This window comes from Tamandua tetradactyla, chromosome 7 (assembly GCF_023851605.1).
Source record: "Tamandua tetradactyla isolate mTamTet1 chromosome 7, mTamTet1.pri, whole genome shotgun sequence".
Taxonomy (NCBI): domain Eukaryota; kingdom Metazoa; phylum Chordata; class Mammalia; order Pilosa; family Myrmecophagidae; genus Tamandua; species Tamandua tetradactyla.
The window spans coordinates 141,223,507-141,243,147 of NC_135333.1; the positions used below are offsets into that span (position 1 = coordinate 141,223,507).

Consider the following 19,641-nt stretch of genomic DNA (forward strand, 5'->3'; position numbering starts at 1 on the left):
GGATATTAGTTGTTGTTCCCTAGTAAGTTTGTAGCATGTTTTTAATTAATGATGTCTTTATCATTCAGATATCTGTAACTCAGACCTGGGCGATTTGTCCATTTTGTTTTAAGTATCCTTGCCTACTCCCAAGTTCCTAAAGATAGGCTTTGAAAGCTCTTCCTAATATTCTTTCTTTATGCTGTGATGTAAGATGTAATTTCATTTTCATTTGGATGATCAATCATCCTACTGTTATTTGCTGAATTCCCTACTTTTTTTCCCACTGGTTTGTAATACCATTATTTTCAGCTATTACTGAGATCAGAATTGGTGTATTGTCAGTCTTTTATTCCTGTCTCCTGATCTATATGTGTATCCCTGCTCCAACATTACTGCCTAAGGCTAACTCTAACATTTCATAGATCTGAATCCTGGTATGATGACTATCCCATCTTGTTTTGAAGGAGACTTCAAAATTGCTATTGTTGACTTATTGCTATTCCATATGAATTTTCATGTGGTACAGTTTCTGGTGTAGGGTGGGGGATAACCTCTCTTGATCAGTTTATGCATTAATTTTGGAATATTGGACATTTTTGTTCAATAACACTTCATTTCAGCCCTATAAAGAACATAGTTCTTCATTTTATTAGGCCCTTATTAAGACCTAATCAATAAAATGATTAGATTATGTACTTTTCTCCATGAAAGCTCTGGACTACTTTCAATTTCTCAATATAATGTTTGGTTTTCTATATTTGTATTTTTGCTTTTGAAACTAGGATTCTTTATTAATTACATTTTAAATTACTTTTTATTGATATTTATTATCTCTCAGCTTTTATTAATTGTTTTCTGTCTGTCAGACTTCCTGAACTTATTGATTTTACAGATTAGTTCTATTGATTCTCCTGGTTTTCTGTGAGGACTCTTGTGTTGTCTGTGCATATTGCTAATTTTGTGGCTTCATTTTCATCTTTTTGTCTCATTTCTTTATTTTTCATTTGTTTTATTAACTTTTCAGTATAGCTATTAATCTTCATGGATAATGCAGATAATGTTTCACCATTGAGTGTATTTCTGGAACATGGCCTTTATCATGTAAATGGAATTCTCTTATCTTCCTAGTTCACTAGGCATTTTATTTTGAATGAACAGTAAGTCGTATCAAATGTTTCTCCTACATACATTGAGATTATTAGTTTGCCTCTTTTAATCTGTTAAGGTGATGAATTACATTAATTGAATTTTTGTTATTAAATGTTACTGAATTTCATGGACAAACTACTTAATCTCTCTATATCTACCTACCTGTATATATGCATATAATATATGCATATTAAATAATCATATATATGTCATCATATATTAAAATATATATTGGCTACTTAGCATTCATATTATTATGTATAAGATATGGGTAGAGTATTTACCAGGATTTACATATATATATATATATATGCACATCTATGTACATACATTGTATATTTTATATCATATATAATATATGTAAATACATTTTCATACAAGATTATGAAGGAAATTTACCTATATTTTATTGTGTCCAATTTGTCTATCAAGTTCTATAAGTATCATGAAAAGACCACTAAGAAGCTTTTGCTTTTTCTCTTAAAATAGTTTGTATAAGATAAGGGTAATGTTACAAAGTTTCCTTGCTTGTAAAACTGTCTGACCTGGATTTTTGGTTTTGTTTTGTTTTTGGTGGTTATTATTATTTTATTATTAGTAGTAGTAATAGTAGTATTTACCACTGATTAGTCTGTCTACATCTTTGGTCACTTCGAACAACTTATGGTTTATATAAAACTGTCTTATTTATATCTTCATATTTATTGGCATAAACTGATATCGTGTTCTTTTACTATTTTTTAAAATAGTTTTATTGGGAAATATCTCACACATACAATCCAACCATATTATACAATCAATAGCTCATAATATAATCACATAGTTGTGTATTCATCACCATGATCATTTTTAGAACATTTGCATCACTCCAGAAAAAGAAATGTAGAGAAAAAAAATAACTCATACATCCCATAAATCTTACCTATCCTTCTCATTGACCCACAGTATTTCATTCTACCCAATTTTTATCCTTATCTCTCCCTATTACTTATTTATTTTTTATCTATTTTTTTTCTTTTTACTCATCTGTCCATACCTTGGATAAAAGTGGGCCACAGTGGCTCAGCAGGCAGAGTTCTTGCCTGCCATGCCAGAGACCTGGGTTCAATTCCCAGTGCCTGCCCATGCCAAACAAAACAAACAAACAAAAAAAGGAGCATCAGACACAAGATTTTCAAAATCACATAGTCATATTGCAAAAGCTATGTAGTTATACAGTCTTCTTCAAGATTCAGGGCAACTAGAACACACTTCAACAGTTTCAGGTATATCCATCTAGCCACTCCAATACACCATAAACTGAAAAGGGATATCTATGTAATTCTTAAGAATAACCTCCAGGATAACCTCCTGGTTCTGTTTGGAATCTCTCAGCTACTGAGATTTATTTTGTCTCATTTCTCCCTTCCCCCTTTTTGTGAAGAAGGCTTTCTCATTCCCATGATGTCTGTTCCTGGCTCATCCCTCGAAGTCCAGTTCCATGTTGCCAGAGAGATTTTACACCCATGGGAGCTATGTCCTATGTAGGACGGAGGGCAGTGAGTTCACCTGCCAAGTTGGCTTAGAAAGAGATGCCACATCTGAGCAACACAAGAGGTTCTCTGGGGGTGATTCTTAGGCATAATTATCAGTAGGTTTAGCCTTTCTATTACAGGAATAAGCTCCCACAGGGGTGAACCCCAAGTTTGAGAGCTCATTCTATTGAATTGGTTATCCCCACTGCTTGCAAGAAAATCAGGAATTCTCCAAATGGGGAAGTTTAATATTTCCACCTTTCTCTCCAGTCCACCCAAGGGAATTTGCAGTTACTGTTTTATTCTCATACCAAATTATTCTGGGATATATCAGAACATGACACTAACCTGCACAAACCAACAAGATTTCACACCATTTTCAAGATTCCATGTTATTGTGGTGTTCAAGTAAACTAACCAAACAAGTTAAATTAGATATTGTGCTACCCAAAATATAAATTTTGCACAAAATATACATCTCTCCCTTTGATGTTGCACAGAGGTTGAAGTTTGAAAATATGGGCCATTATCATCCTTTACCCATTATTCTGATTTACCTTAGTCATATCCAGATTGGCTTCAGTCATATCTCTAGACAAAGTCTGATCACTTTTTCAACTTTTTTTTTTTAACAGTTGCTGAATGGGTTACTGCTGACTTTCATAGCTTCAGTGCTTTACCTCTGAGTCTTAGGTGTCACATAAATACCTGAAGTTTCAGAAATGACCAAGTTATATACAAATAGTTCAGTATCTCAGAATTTAGAAATATCAGTTATAACTTCTAAATATATGTGACTGCTATAAGAACTTACAATCTGGGAACCTTTACCATAGGCCCCAACCTGATAACCCACGCTTTTGGCTTCAATTCTCTGAGTTTGTATATTATAGTTAATCCATCTGAGTAAGGCATGATAATATTTGTTTTTTTGTTTCTGACATTTACCATTTTAATTTTTTGTGACCCTTTTTTATTCCTAATATTGTTGATTTATGTTGCTTTTTTCCTTTGGGTTCCCTCAATTATTTTTCCCAGAGCTTTACTATTTTATTAGTCTTTTCATAGGTACAGTGTTGCTTCTAATGATAGTAAATATGGTGACAATAGCCATTTGTTGATCTTAGTTTCATTTCTTCATTGATTTCCTTCCTTGATACCCTTCACTGATTTACTGATTGCCTACTTTGGGCCACTCAAGTGTAGGTCATACAGAATCCATAGAAAGATTCTGAGATTCTCTTTTCTCTGACCTTCACTAAACCCTCAGCACTTTTTCCAGCCACTCCAAATCCCAATTTATGTCTTTAATCATAATCTCCCATAGAATTTCATTCCTGTGGTTGCATTTGCTTTCTGTTCTCATGTTCCCTACTTGTTCCTAAAATTCCACATCTTTTACCTAATGGTATCATTTTCACCAAGCCAGGTCTTTCTTCTCAATTCTATATATCTGCTAATGTCACCATCTAGTTACTTGGGCTGCAATATTCAAAATTACCTTTTTTCTGTTCCTTAAACCTTTCTCTTCTTTTTGTTCCATTGCTACCATTTACTTTGATTATTTTACACCCTTCCTGGAATATAATAAATAAGTCCTAACTTTTTTTGCCACCTTTCCAAAAGCCTTTCTAATCTACTAGCATAATGCAAATTCCTTAATCCTGGAATTCAAACTTCTCTAACAACTGACCCAACCTTCTTTTCCAATTTCAATCTTCCAGTGTTTGTTTATATGCCCTTCATTCTTCAGAATCATGCTTTTTACCTTTGCTTTCCACTTTCACACCTGCATAATTGTGCAGAGGCCATTACTACCATATGCATTCAAATGCTTTCTGTTTACCTTTGCTCATGGGACCCTGTCCGTCCTTCAAGGGCCAACACAAATGCTACTTCTTTAGATCCTATCCTTCATCCTTTCAGAAATAATAACCTCTCCTCTTTTGAATTAGTAGAATAGTTTATTTCTATTTTTGTTCATCATACACTGCTTGTATCTCCTCATCACTCTTACAAGGTTTTGAGATCCTTGAGGACAGAGACTTGCAGCATTCCTACTTATATTGTACACTCTACAGAGCGTGCTACCTCACTCAAATCTTTCTCTCTTCAATATGATTGCTTATCATTGAGGTACACCAATGAAGAAATAAACTGTACATCCTGGCAAAGTAGCAAGTCTTCAAAAATACCAGCAATCGCAGTGTGCACAGATAATTTCTTTCTCTTAGCCCCTCCTCTGAACCACACGTGGTGGGTAATAAGTCATGAGGACACAGTGCCTTCTCTGGAGATGTTTACTGTCTCCAAAACTGAAATGCATACAAATTATTAAAATGCAGAATAAAAGAAATTTTAGATGAAGATTTATATGAAAAATGATTTTTCCAAATGTAAAAATTATCAAATAACAAATGGGTTTATAAGCATACTTTTGTGGACTATTCTTTATGAAACATTAAAATGAATCAGCAATTTCCATCCTAATATCTTCCCAACTGATATTTAGCAAACACAGTGATGGGCTTTCTTAAGCTAGTTTCAGAATTTCAAAAAATTTTCAGAAATAGTGTATTTACTTCCCATAAAGCTAGTCAGACTGCATAACTATCCAGTTGTTTTTTTTTCCTTAATTGGGACTGGAATTTTGAATGGCAAGTGAATGTAAGTTACAATTTTGTAAACACTGTCTGCTTGATGAACAAATGCTTTAAGGATTCTATGTTTTTTAAAAGGTTTACTGTCAGTTTTATCGTTGTTAGGGGATGTGATCATTTTCATAATCCATGCATAGAAGGTGACTGGTATTTGTTGTTTGAATGATGACAGTTGGAAAACCCATCTGGCACAGAATTTTTGGAAACAGGGATTCTTAAAATTTAGTATTGGAAAGAAAAGACTACATTAAATATAGAAGAGTATGCAATACTATAGAGAATATAGAACGGTCAACTTGGCAATATCCATAGTTCCTGAAAGGTAATTAACTCCTTATTACTAGGAGCATGATATTATATAACTTTGAAAGTGTTGATTATGATTCTAGTTTCTATTTCCTGTAGGACACTGCTCCAGCTTAACCTTGACAGGAAAATGGGTACTTTTTTTATGTTTAGAAAGTATTCTTTCATCATTAGACCATGCTAAATTTTTAGTTTTTATAGCCCAATAAGAGACTAACTCATCATTACCTTGAGGGAAGCACTTAAATTATCTGAAGAGGGCTATTCTGTTCTGAAGGAAAGTTGAGTTGACTGCTTGAGATTCTACGACTCTACTCCCCAGGTGGTAAAGTATAGTTTTGATGCAGAACTGACAGTTACACCCTTGGGATGAGTAGATTAGATTGAGGAAGTTACGTGTGGAGAACGTGTCAAGGAAATTCAGGGAACAGAACTGATAGGTTCTAGAGGGAATTCTAACTGAGTTCCCAGATTGAATCATAAATATTTCTCTAGTATGGTTTTACACAAGTGTGCAGAAAATAAAGAGAAAGAAACAAAAGAAAGTGAAAAGGGTAGATGGTGTGGGAGTAAAAAATGTCAGAATAGGCATAAAACTCTGTGGCCAGTCCAGCTTATCATTGGTCGATAGGTGAGTAAAATACAAATTTTGGGAGCAATTTTGATGGTGCTTAGAATTTTTATAACACTTCTTTAATGGTGATCCATGGACTTTGAGTATCATATAGTATTAAAATCCCAGAATCATAGAACATTATTCTACTGAAAAACAGTAGAAATTCATTCTTGCATTCTCTGGACTTTGTGCAACAGACCAGTCCCATGCTGGATGAGCCTATGTGGAGTTCTGATCATATTGTAGAAAGAGACACCCAGTAAGAAATGAGGTACTGGAAGATGTGAATCTGTAATGACTATGAAATAGGATACGTCATCACTAGTGTCCCCCCTCCCCCAGAACCAAGTTGTCATTTATATTTAAACTTCTGCTGCTTATAACACACTGCTCCATAGTAAAAAAACATCCTGGTGTGGATAGAACCATCTTCTTGAAGACTCATTTATATTTTCCTTATCAAGTCATTAAGACATAGTAGTGACTCAATTATAGTATCTTTGCTGAGGTTTTTCTTTCTATAATAGTATTCATTTGTTTGGGAGTTTTAATTTGAGGGAATGTTTATGAGCCTTTGCATCATTTCTATCATCATAACCATCGTCTTCCTGGTTTACTCAGGGTTTTTTTAGATGTACTGGAACATACTTGGTCTTCATGATTCAGTATTATAATTTTAAAGTGACAATTTGTCCAGATTTGTGTTCACTCTTTCATTTATTCCTGCAGCAAATATTTATTGAGCACTTGCTATATGGCAGGCAGTATTCTGTGTACTAGGAATATTATAGTCAACAAGACAGACACGTACCTGCCATTATGGAATTTATATTCTGGGAGGGGAAAACAGAGAATAGACAAATGCATTAGCAAGATAATTGCACAGAGTAGTAAGTTCCATAAAGACAATAAAATGGGTGATATGTTAGAATGATTTGATAGTGGAATACTTTAAATAGGTTTTTGACTCTTGCAATTTAAATTCTATATCCAATTTAATAATTTACCTTTTAACTTGAACTTTTTCCTGTTTGTAATAAATTGGGCTTAACCAACACTCCTTGGAATTCTTCATATTGACTGCATGTTTATTTTTTCATTTGTATTATTGTATAATGTTATAATTATTGCTCTCAAGGTGAGAAGACTCTCAAAGTAGTAGAATTCTCTTGCTGTAAATATTTATATTGATCACATGTTTTATTTGTTTATAGATGTTTGCAGCTAAATCCAACATCTAAAAAAGACATAAAAAGTTAAAATAATTAGGCAGCTTGATGTACTACTGACACCTAGCACTCATGTAGTACCCACTATTTTCCCAGACTATTCAAAGCACTTTACATATACTAATGCATTTAATCTTCAGAACAAATCATATGAAATAGAAACTATTGTTACCTACATTTTACAGGTGAGGAACCTAGAGTTGTTAAATAAATTTCCCAAGGAAATATGATGTCTTAGTTTACCCAAAGTGCTACCACAAATACTGTATAGTGGGTTAGCATAAACAAAGGAATTTATTTTCTCAAGATTTCAGAGGCCAGAAGTCCAAATCAAGACATTGCAAGACTATGTTTCCTTCCAAAGACTAGTGTTTTGGTGCTGGCTGCCGGCAATCCTTGGAGTTCCTTGGCACACTCATCGCATAGTAATACCCTTTCCTTTCTCTTAAGGGTTCTTGCTCACTTACTGCTTCTATGACTTCCTGGATTTCTTTATAAGGACTCCAGTAATCTGAATTGAGACCAATCCTCATTCAGTTGGGCCACACCCTAACAAAAAATAACGTCTTCAAGAGTTCCAATTTACAAGCAATGTGGATTAGATTAAGTATATTTTGGGTTATATAACTCAATCTGCCACACATGGGGAACTGGTGGTAGAGCCAGGATTTGACGTCAGGCTGTCAGGATGCAAAGTCAGGGATTTTAACATGCTCTCTTTATTCTCCACAACTACAATTAAATTGTTCTTTGTTAAGCTAAGACTGTGGGTAAATACCTATTTTTACCAAAGCTCTATTTAGTAACATGAATATCTGTTCTTCTCTTACTAGACTATGAGCTTGTAAACACAAAAATCATGTTTTATTAGTATCATCATATTGAATGCTTGGTAAAATGTTTATTTCCCTTGAATCATAGCTTATTATTGTCCTGTTCTATCCAGAAGACTTCTCTTCCACAGTTGTAGGTATTAGATCTACAAAGATTTTAGACATAGAAAACAAATTTTCAATGTTACATGTAAGTTGGATGTTGTTTTCATGATTATTTTGTTTCTTAGCTGCATTTTCTAGTATAAAATAAGATGAATGAAGCAGAATGTTTTTAATTGATGGAGGAACATTTTGGAATATGTTACTAGGTTGAAATTTTTTTCTGTTAAATATTGTTCTCTACAGGGTGCTGCCTTAATTAGAATGCTGGCTAATTTTATGGGCCATTCAGTATTTCAGAGAGGTTTGCAAGTAAGTAAAATGCTTTCTATTTTTTCTTGTATTTTTCTTACCAATATATTTATTTTAAAGATTTTTCAGTTTGGAAAATTGGTAATACTTGATTGTTTAATGTGATGGAAATTTTTAAGATGTGTAAGGTTGTGATGGAATCGTTAAGATATGTAAGTTAAGCAGTGTCTTTCACTATTATAATTGAAACTTATAGACACAATGATCATTGTATCTACCGACCACACATTAATTGTTATGTAATATAGAATCTGTTTAATTTGCATTATCATTATGTAATCTTAAAATATTTAAGATCTCAAATAATTTATGTAAGATTTTAAAGAAAGCTTTCTTCCATTTTCATCGTTTAAATTTATATAAGGTGTAAACAAATTATATTAACCTCACTAGAATTATATATTTAAGAAAATGCTTAATATTATTTTTTAAATATGTACCTTTTATATTTTTTATTATTGATGTACATTGATTACTTGTTCCAAAGATATTTAAATGCTTTTATACAATTAGCAGATAGATGTGTTTCATAAAAAGAAGAAAAAGAAGCAGTTTATCATATTTCATTTAGTTTATGAAGCATGGAATCTAAGAATGGATTCATAGAAAAGGAGGATTCTAAAACTGTTTTAAAGCAAATGAAAATATAGAATAGAACTTTTATTCCATTGAAATCTACTGGAGCAAATCATGTTTCTAGCAGCTGTGATTGATGAATTATTTATGATGCATTCTGCTACTTAGAAGTGTCCTTTAAAGTAAATTGATGTTCACCTGAAATACAATTATGCTAAGACAGAGAGAGCAATCAATCTTATCTGTTCTTAGTAAGCTTTTCATTTTTAAATTTAAATAAAGTACATCTGGGATCAGGTCATATTTTGGAAGTATAATTGTACCTTTACCTAAAATAAGCCAACAGATAAAACACAAAGCAAGAGTTAAATATGTTATGATAAAGCTGTATATACTTGGCACAACAAAGAGAAAATGAAAACTTCTTGATGAATTATTTTCCTTACAAAATATCTTACAGATTTATTCCAACAGGGGTTGAAATTTACTTTAATCAGCTGTTTCTACCTTCAGAATAGCTGAATCCATAGGACCTATTTTGCTGTGTGCTAAAGGGTCTATTTTGATCACAAAGTTGATAAAATCTTTTTTTTTCCAAGGAGTGCCCTCTATGCATATCAACTACCTTCCTTCTCCCTTCTCCTTTGTTTTTCCCCATTGAAATTGTAGCATGACAGTTCTAAAAAATATCTAAAATTTCGTAAGGGCAACACAAATTGAACTTAATTTCCAGGTAGCAAGTTGATGGGAAATCATTTTCTATGTACAGTTTTTACTGTTTTTCCTCATCTCTGTGAATGGATTAGCTTGGCAGAACAATTATATTATTTGGAAAGGATCATTGTTATGCAACATTTTTCTTTGGCCTGTCCTGCTTTTTGTCGGATGCAAAATATATCAGTTTTAATACATCCATTTTCACTGACCCTGTCTGTTCAGTTTTATCTGAAACAGTTAGAGTATACCTTCTGACTCCCATTATGTTAAACTTTCATTTGAAACTTGTGTTTGTGTGTGCTTTTATGCTCTGATACTTAATTTGGTTAATTTTCAACTGTGAGACTCTGTTTGTCAACACTGCATTTCATTTGCCTTGTGACATCTCATTGATCAGATAGATCTGTATCCTTCAGTACTTCACTTGCAGCTTTATTTACACTCATCATTCAAACTGATTTAGTGTATCATCAGCACTTTGAATTAGTTTACAGTAGATCCCTATGTCTAGGTGATAAATTATTACCTCTTGTGCACAAAGATGTATGGGATACATTTTGGAGATGACCTCCTGAACAGACACTTTATGTCATGGTGCTGAGTGGTCAGAGTTGATATTAATATGCTTTTCCCTTCCACAGGGCTCTGGGGAGACTTAATTTACAAGTTGTTAAAACACCTAATCCAGCATGTCTGTGCTTACCTCTGCTGGAAAATCTATTAATTGTTTTCACATTAAACTATGGCTATATCTATATTGACAGATGAAAACTCATTATTTACAGACTTAGGAATCAATTTACAAATGTAGACATCCCCAAATTGTGAATAGGTCGTTCTTCATGTTTTTTCTTTCTTTTAAGATGTCCCTTCTCTTTCCTCTCTTTTCTTGTTTTCTCTCCTCTCTTTTCTTTCCCGTCTTTTTTGTATTTGGACCTCAGCTTTCTTGTTCCACATAGGAACAATGTTTTAATGGTAGTTTTCTCTTGATTTATCTACCTAAAATTTGTGTCCATTTGCAATTGTGTGTTTCCTTAGTGCCCATTTTAAGTTCTTTTCAGAGCAAACTATTTGTAAATATTTTTTATAAACAAAACCACAAAAGATACAGTAAAAGAAAATAAAATTAATATGGAAAAGTATTAGGTTTCTGGGTCAGTTCACATGTTCATATTCAAATTATAATATATCTAAGTATAGATTCAACTAAATTTTTCTACATTTTATAATATTTTTGATAGGAAATATGTTTTAGGTTCCAACTCATGCATATCTTCTCCAAAAGGAAGAAACTAGTGGCTATTTGCAAAGAGTTTTATTTTTAATAGGCATCATCCACTTTATCAGCTATTAGAAAACCCAAAAAACAGTTTACTACTGGGTAATCACAACTTTCTTTGGTCTAGACTTTGAATATAGTCCTAACTAGACTTCCTTATTTCTCGAAGTTTGTCTGATGCTTCAATTGTTCATTCTTACTTATCTTTTCTTTATAATTAAATTTCCTCAAAACATTTTTGTAAACAAATAGTATATACAAAATAAGAATTATCCCTGGCTACCCTTAACATTTTGGCTTCCATTTTGATGTATGAACTTAAAGCAAAACTTGAAGAAAACAAAAGTTGAGCGCTTCTGCTGTTGGGTTATGAATGTCACTTGGAAATAATATATTTTTTAAAACTAGTTTTTTCATTTAAAAAGTAAATTAATTTTTTTATGTTTGCAAATTCTATATAGCTATGGCTTATATAAAAATTTTCCAAAATAACGGTGGGCATATTTGGAAAGCTTGTGACAAAGGAATGAGTAACATCAAAGGTTGGGCTAGATAATCTCTAAAATATTTCCATTTTTCATATTCTTTGAATCTAAGTTTTAGTGCACTTTACTATTTAGTCAATTTGGGTCTGAAATTGTTCATGTGGGATAGCTGTTTTTAATTTGCTAGGAAAATTTGGGAACAAGATGTGCAAAAATGTATATTCCCTGTTCTTGAATCTTCATTTAAGTGTCTGACTATTAAAGTCTTCCGATGTATATAGTACTATAACTGCAGTCAAACAGAAGATTTGTTGTTATACAGAGTTTTTGCTGGTAACATGTTTCTTCCAATATTAGGAAACAATATTTCCTTTGATTTTTAAGTTGCCTGCTCACTTTCAGGTTTTTCTTTGGTTAATTTTCATTTTTGTGATTAGACCACAGTGATCTTAGGCAATATTTTCTTAGAACTTTTTGAAGAATTTTTGGTGCTTTTCGGTGTTCTAAGTTCAAATTTTCTACTGTGTTCCTGAAATCGGCTGGAATCAGCTCTGTCTCTGGATCTAATGGTATTGAGATATACTGGAGGTTGACCCTGAAAAAGAATCAAGGCCTTTGATGAGTGTCATTACAGTAGATTCAAGGAAGGGAAAACTTACTTTGACATAGAAAAGAAGAAGAGCTGCTTTAAATGCCAAGGACTGTTCAGTAGAATTTAGACTTTCAAGATTCCCTTTCCACTTCTCTCAGTGTCCACACTTTCCCAGTCAATACCCTAATATTCACATAAAAGACTAATGAAGCCATGAAGTCAACTGAAGTTGTAGTTTCACCCTTCAGAAATCTATAGTCCGATTTTTGGTTATATTTGTTCTACACCTATAAGATGAGCTGATACTTTGAGCATGCTCATAGAAGAATTCTGGTTCCCTGCCAGTGCTTTAAGTTGAGAATTTACATCACTAAGCAGACCATTTTATTTTTGTAATCTTTCCGGTCCAGTCAAAAAAAGCCTGTCCACCTCACTGACTTTTTCTTTTCTTTTCTAATATAATGTTCCATTAAAGCAGTCGCCTCTTTCCCCAAATTTCCTTCTTCAATTTAGGCAGCTATAGGTGGTAGTTTAAGAATCAACTTGACCCTGAATGCCATAGACTACCAAGGTTCTATTACCTATGACAATGATATCATATCTTTCAAGTCTAATCAAGACAACTAAACAATCTTAGATTCCCATCTTTGAGGTTCTATTTCCTGTAACTACTTTTGGTGTGTAATACTGTAGCAAACCCCAAATCAGTCTAGATATTTCAAACAGGAAGGGATTTAACATAGAGAATATGAATTCTATGAAATTGGTGGGTGGGCTAGGGGAGTGAAGATCAGAGAAGCCACTGCTAGCCTTCGTAAAATCAAGAGATTCATATATCATGAGAAACTAACACCCATATTCTCAGCGGCCTACAATATATCTGGAAGCCACTGGCTGTACCTTACCTCTTCCCTCTGCCCAAGTCTACATGCCCACTTGCTGCTACCTAAAGAATGAAGGCATCTGCTTCTTTAGTACTCACCTATCTCTTATACCTGCTTCTCATTTGGCAGCACTTTAATTTGAACCCAATTAGCCAAGGAGTCTTGGAAATGTAGCTTCCAGACTCCCAGTTCGTATACTGCACAAGTGAGTACAGAAGGTAATGAGAATGTGGTTGCCAACACACAATCTGACACACTTAATCTATGAATTTATTTGTTCTGTTGTTTAAATATTATTCATATTATTTTTGTAGGTTGTCATATTAAAATTTGGAGGGTTTTTTTTTGCCATCTTTACTCCTTTATTTTTCACTTCCTTTATATTTGTAGTAAGACCATGTGATAATTCTCCTTTTAGAGCAGAACAAATGATTTCAATTATTTTTTAAGAAATTATGATGACAGAAACTAGGAAAATCCAACCAAGAATTACCATATTTCACTCACTACTTGACTATACTGCAGTTGCCTCTGGTGTGGTCATATTTAGTCTTCTCTTTGAATGAGTTCAGTTAGTTGATAGGGTGAATCAATATCTGTAATGTGTCTAGAATGTTTAAATTTCTAAAGTTGTTCTTTCAAAATAAAGACCTAAAGAACAAAAGACAGGAATTCACTGTTCTAAAAAAATGTTTTTATTTTGGATTAATTTAAGAATTGCAAAATTTTTCTGCATGGTCACAGGTGTTGTCACCTCCTTCTACCCCCCCTACTCCAGTGGACCAGTCCTCTTAGGATATGGTAACTGCAGAGAGAAGAATCTAAGGCATGATTTGTCTAAATTGCTTCTAATTTAAGACTGGCTATATGTAGGACATCTGGAAAGTGACTTTATGTGTTTTCCCAGTACAGGATTTCTTCCTAGCAGAGATTCCAATCAGTAATGATGGCTAAGAAAACAACTGCATTATACAACACCTTTTAATATCATCAATAGAGTCAGTGAGAAATATATAGGTAGGTAAGCAGTAACCAGAATGTGTCTTACATACAGGCTCAAGTTATACTTCTTATGTATATTGGAATGCCTATCCTCTATGACCTCATTTTTGTCTTTGGCATTAGCATCTCCAAACTCCTTTCTAGATTACCCTCTAAGGAGAGACTAGCAAGATTATTTAGAGGCTCCACATTTATTTCATATTTACATTTTTTGTGTGTGATTTTCCCCTTATGTCGCAGGCATAAGCAGAGTTCTCAGTGGTGGGTGACTGGAGTGGAGCACGTACTCATTTTTATCTTCTCCATTTGGACGGTCTTCAGTGCCCTGCATTGTTCATTTTCCTTTCCCCTGTGGTAACTGGAGCATCAATACACTACAATTTTGCCCTCTTTATATTTTCTATCTTCCTAGAAGTTTTTGGTGATTTTAAGTGTCCCTCTGAAATCTTCCTTGTCCTATGCATATTCACATCTCCTATGCATATTTGCTTCTCCTAAATTTCCCCTCCAATGAAAACTTTCCATCCCCCAAATCTCCTAGTAATTCTTGCCTCTTTCATTTCCTAGGATTCTTGTTGTATAAATGCTTATATATTAACTTTCAGTACCAATAAATCTGGATAAAATATGCATTTAATCACTAAATTATTATCTCCATACTTTGGCTTGTTTTTATTTGCATTCATTCCAGTAGCTCAAGTCCTGATTCTGTATCTAATTATTATAGGCTTACCTTTAAAACAAATAATTCAGGAAACAATTCTCTTTGATAGAATTTTTTCTATGACTTGGTATGTTCTTATTTTATTTTTGCTTTTTTAAATCTCCCTAATTACATCTTTTTCTTTTTCTCTGATTTTTCTGGTAATAGAAGAGCAAAGCTACAGTTAAGAAATCCTCAGATAACATTGATTGGCTCAGTAGCTATTAAAAAAATAATTAGTATGCAGTACTATTGCTTTTTCTTTTCAAACAAAACAATATTGTTTTAATGATTTGGACCTAGTGGTACTATTCTTCAAGTTGTTATTAGTCAACACAAGGGAATTGAGATTATGAAGAAAGACCATTATTAAGCTTGATATAAAGTCAAACTCTGAAATCCATGTCAGAAATTGAGTCACCTTCCTGCTCAACCAGTGAGGGTAATTCAACATCATCTAAAATATGGTTGAATAAAGAAGGATTTCTCTTGATTACTATGTAACTGCTCTTTTCCATAAGGTAACCTACAACAAGATGTTTGGCTCCAATTATCAGGGTGGAAATTGCTTATGCAAATCAATGTAAGGCAATGAGGTGTGGATAAAAAGCAAAAGGGAAATATCATTATTATTGGTTTGTGCTCATAAAATTCTAATAGCCTGAAGGTAATGACAGGCACAAAGCCATAGGGATTATTAGTAGCAAAAACATACTCAATAACTTGTGTTCCAATGAGGTGTTATATGTTAACATGTGTATGCAGGATTTTTATTTGATAACTGCCGGCTTACATTTGTGAGAGAGGGTTTGCTCCCTTGGATGTAGGTTTTCAGATAAAAGAAAAGTCAGAAAATAATAGAGAAACAGAGAAAATATATCAAAGTTAATTTCCTTTCTGAAAAGATGGTATTGTAGTTTCATCCAGATGGTAGCTGAATCATGCTTAATCTAAAATGAACTACCATAGGCACTTTTTGATACAATATCTTGTTTTCCTTAAAAAGCTTGCAGGTTTAGATGTGAGAGAAAAAATGTCTAATACTTGATCATAAGTTGCTGTGATTAGTGAATGTGATGTCACCATTCCTGATTTCTAGTCATTTGGATTTGACATAATTAACATTTAATGTATTAAAGACCTAACTACAGAAGTAAAATTAATGCGCATGTTACAAAAGAAAGAAATATATTTAATTTTAAGGAAAGAAACCAGGGATTTGAGAATCAAGAATTTTATTTTTATTAAAAAATACTTAAAAAGTAAGTAAGAACAGATATTCCTATTTTTATATCAGGAAGAAATAAACTTTATTCAGTTTCAATTAATTTTTTATATATAGTCCATTGATTGAATCATTTATCCTTTTGCTTCTGAAGGACATGTTGTCAACTGCCTACTGAGACTATTTTGCATGAACTGAACAGCCCTAATTATTAAATATATATATTTAATATATATATATATATATTTGGTTATCCCACAGGCACTTGCCCTGCTCAATGGAAGGCCATATAAAACTATATTTATTTGTTAACTTTTATCAGTTAGTTAAGGCATCATGATATATCATACACATTTTAGCTAATAGAGTTGATACTATAAAATGAGATTTTTGATCACTTTATTTCAAATGCACCTGGAATTATTAACACATTTGTTTATGGGTTGATATAAATATATGTGTACGCTGGCATGTATAAATGCCTGCAATCCATAGACATGCACACATGTGGCTACACCTATCAAGAAATATCTCTTTGAAGACACTACCATGGAGTTAGATTGCTAGTTCACAAGTACAATAAAATTGCCTTGGAAGCATTTTTCTCTAACCTATTTAGTTCCTGCATCAGCAGTTTTCTTTCTTTTCCTTTTTTAATTTATTAGTCTTCTTATTTGATGTTCTCTTTCCTCAGAAAGTTCATGTAATAGCCTAGAACTACATATTTGGCAATTTTGCAAGTATAGGCACTTAAAAAATAAAGCTCTTAAGCCGCAAAAATTTTTCCCTCATTGCTCATATTTCTAATTGTTTGATAATTCCATGACATGGCTTAATAGTACTGATAAGACATAAGTGCAACATAACTTACTTAGATATTTCCATCTGTGAACATCAACATTGCTTTCCAGTTCATGTTAAATAATCAATAATGTAATAATCTTCAAATTGTAGATATCCCCCCCCCCTTATATTTTGGATTATTTCTGCTCATACATTACTGGAAGCATAGTACCAAATTTTTCTCTGTAATTTAAACCAGTCTCTAATGCTAGCAGTAAATTTGAAAGTTCTGTTTTTATAATACATTAAGCAAACAGCACTGGGTCTTATTTAGTTTCAAGATAATGTTCTTAATAATTCAGTAGGTAAAAATCATTCCATTGCTATTTTACTGTACATATTTTTTTTACTATGCATATTTTTATCACAAATAGGGTTGGACTTTTTCATATGATCTCTCTTGCATATCACTCCTTTCATTTATTCATTTATGAAGAATTTACCAATGTATTTTACCCTTTACAAATTGAACTTTTATGAACTTTTTATGAACTTTGCAAAATGCTGTATAACAAAAATAATGAACCTTAGCATACAACAAACTTTTTTCCCTAGGATATAAAAAATGTCAAAATTATTTTAATGAAAAATCAAATGTTATGAATCAGTGGCTTAAAAGAGTTCTGTAAAAACCTACACAAAGGCAGGCCATGGTGGCTCAGCAGGCAGAGTTCTCACCTGCTGTGCTGGAGACCTGGGTTCAATTCCCAATGCCTGCCCATGCAAAAAAACAAAAAAAACCTACCCTACGTTGTATACCTTATTTTTAGTCCGTAGCTTCCTCTCATTATCTCTGTATTTCTAATCCTTTTTTCTATGTTGACAAGACACACAAAGAAATGATAGTATCTATTTTTTTATAATGATTTTATTTCTGCTTGCAGTCGGTCACCTATATTCACATTCTCTTTTTTACTCAAGGCCTCTCCCTATGATTATTTACCATACGTATATTTTTCCATTGAAAAGCAAGAAGACATCTAATTGTTAAAATCCTATTTAAAAGGTATGTTAATGCTTTGTGCTAACAAACCAAAATTGTGATTTAGTTGTGTATTTATGTCTACAGTCCACATTGCTGACCCATTAGGCGTTTTCAGTCTTTTATTTATTCCACACATGCTTATTATGCACATATTCTATGTTAGACACCGTGATAAATATGGAGTGTCTTCTGCAAGCTGTAACCAGCAGACATAGTTCCAATCCTTTTGTATCATATAATATGGTAGGAAAGATACAAAATAAATAGGGAAAGAAAAAAATAAATATGATCTTATTCAATGTGATAAGTGCTATGAGAAAAAAAAATAGGGATGTTGTGAGAGAGAATAATGGCTTGGGGAGAGCAACTTCTGATTGGGTGTTCAGGAGATCTCTCATGAGAAGGTGGCCTGCATGCTGAGGTCTGAAGGATGAGAAAGAAGTGAGTGTACATGTGTGTGTGTGTGCGTGTGATCATTTTAGAAAGAGAAAAGAGCTTGTGCAATGGACTGAGCCAAGAAAGAATTGAACATGTTCAAGGTAAAGAAAAAGAGCAGCATAGATGAGTAGAGTATTAAGGACAAGAAATGATTGGGAGAGGTGAGCAGGAGCCACGTAGACTGCTGAGAAGGTTGCGTTTTAAGTCTAGCAAGATGGTATTAAAACGTTTTAAGCTGGATGTGACGTGGTGCTATTTATATTTAAAAGATTTCTCTGACTACTTGAAACAATGCATTGGAATTGAGTAGGACAGCGTACCAAGAGAGGAATTGGGTGATAAAATCAGGAGGGTATTTTGTTATTCTGGTGAGAGATGATGGAAGCTTAGGTAGGATGTCAGATGTACAGAGACGTGGATGGACTCAAAATGTTTTTTGAAGGAAGAATTAACCTGGCCTAGGGATAGATTGGATGGGGATTGAGGTGAGAAAATCAGGAATGTTTCTCAGGTTTATGGTTTGAGGGTCTGGGAACAAGACTTGCAGGGCTGTAACATTTGGAGTTTAAGAGAGGAGGAGGGGTCTTAGAAGGAGATTGAGTGGAATAGTCAAGAAGCAGGCAGGATACCAAGTGAGTGGTGTCACTGAGGCCAACAGGAAAGTGTGCTTCAAGAATACGACAGTAGTCAACGAGGTTAAATGCAGCTGAGAGCAGGAACAGGATAAAGACTGAACAGTGCTCCTTTTGGCAGTCTTCAGTTTTTTTGGTTACAGCAGAATGGATTGAAGAGTGAGTAGGGAGCATGGAAGTAGAGATAGAAATGTAGAGTACAACTTAAAGAAATTTGCCGAAGGAAGGAAATCAGAAGAATGGGATCAGTAGGTGGAGGGAGATAAGGGCTCAAGGAAGACTTTTGTGTTTCCTTTTGAAAGGTGGGTGATGCTTGTACTTTCTTCTGGTAGAGATGGAGTCGGGAGAGAGAGTTTGATAATGGTGGTGGAGTAAGAGAAAACTCTGGAAGCTCAATCCTTGAGAAGGTGAAAGAACTGGTCTTGAATAGAAAAGACGCTTCCAGTAAATTTGGAGATCTGGTAATATGAAACAAGGGTGCTCCTTCTTGACAGCAGCTCTTGATTTCAGTGTCATTTGAGAGAAGCGAGTGAAGGGTGGAGGTGGAGAAGTTTGAGGAAAATTGAATAGAGTCGGA

At 33.5% G+C, this 19,641-nt stretch overlaps 1 protein-coding gene across 1 annotated transcript in view; it reads left to right on the top strand.

The window, feature by feature from the left end:
* Positions 1–19,641, top strand: part of TRHDE (thyrotropin releasing hormone degrading enzyme) — a 421,292-nt gene that overhangs the window by 296,054 nt on the left and 105,597 nt on the right. The window contains exon 7 of the mRNA XM_077111449.1: positions 8,638–8,703. Within this exon, the coding sequence (XP_076967564.1) occupies positions 8,638–8,703 (66 nt within the window). The remainder of the gene's footprint in view (positions 1–8,637; positions 8,704–19,641) is intronic.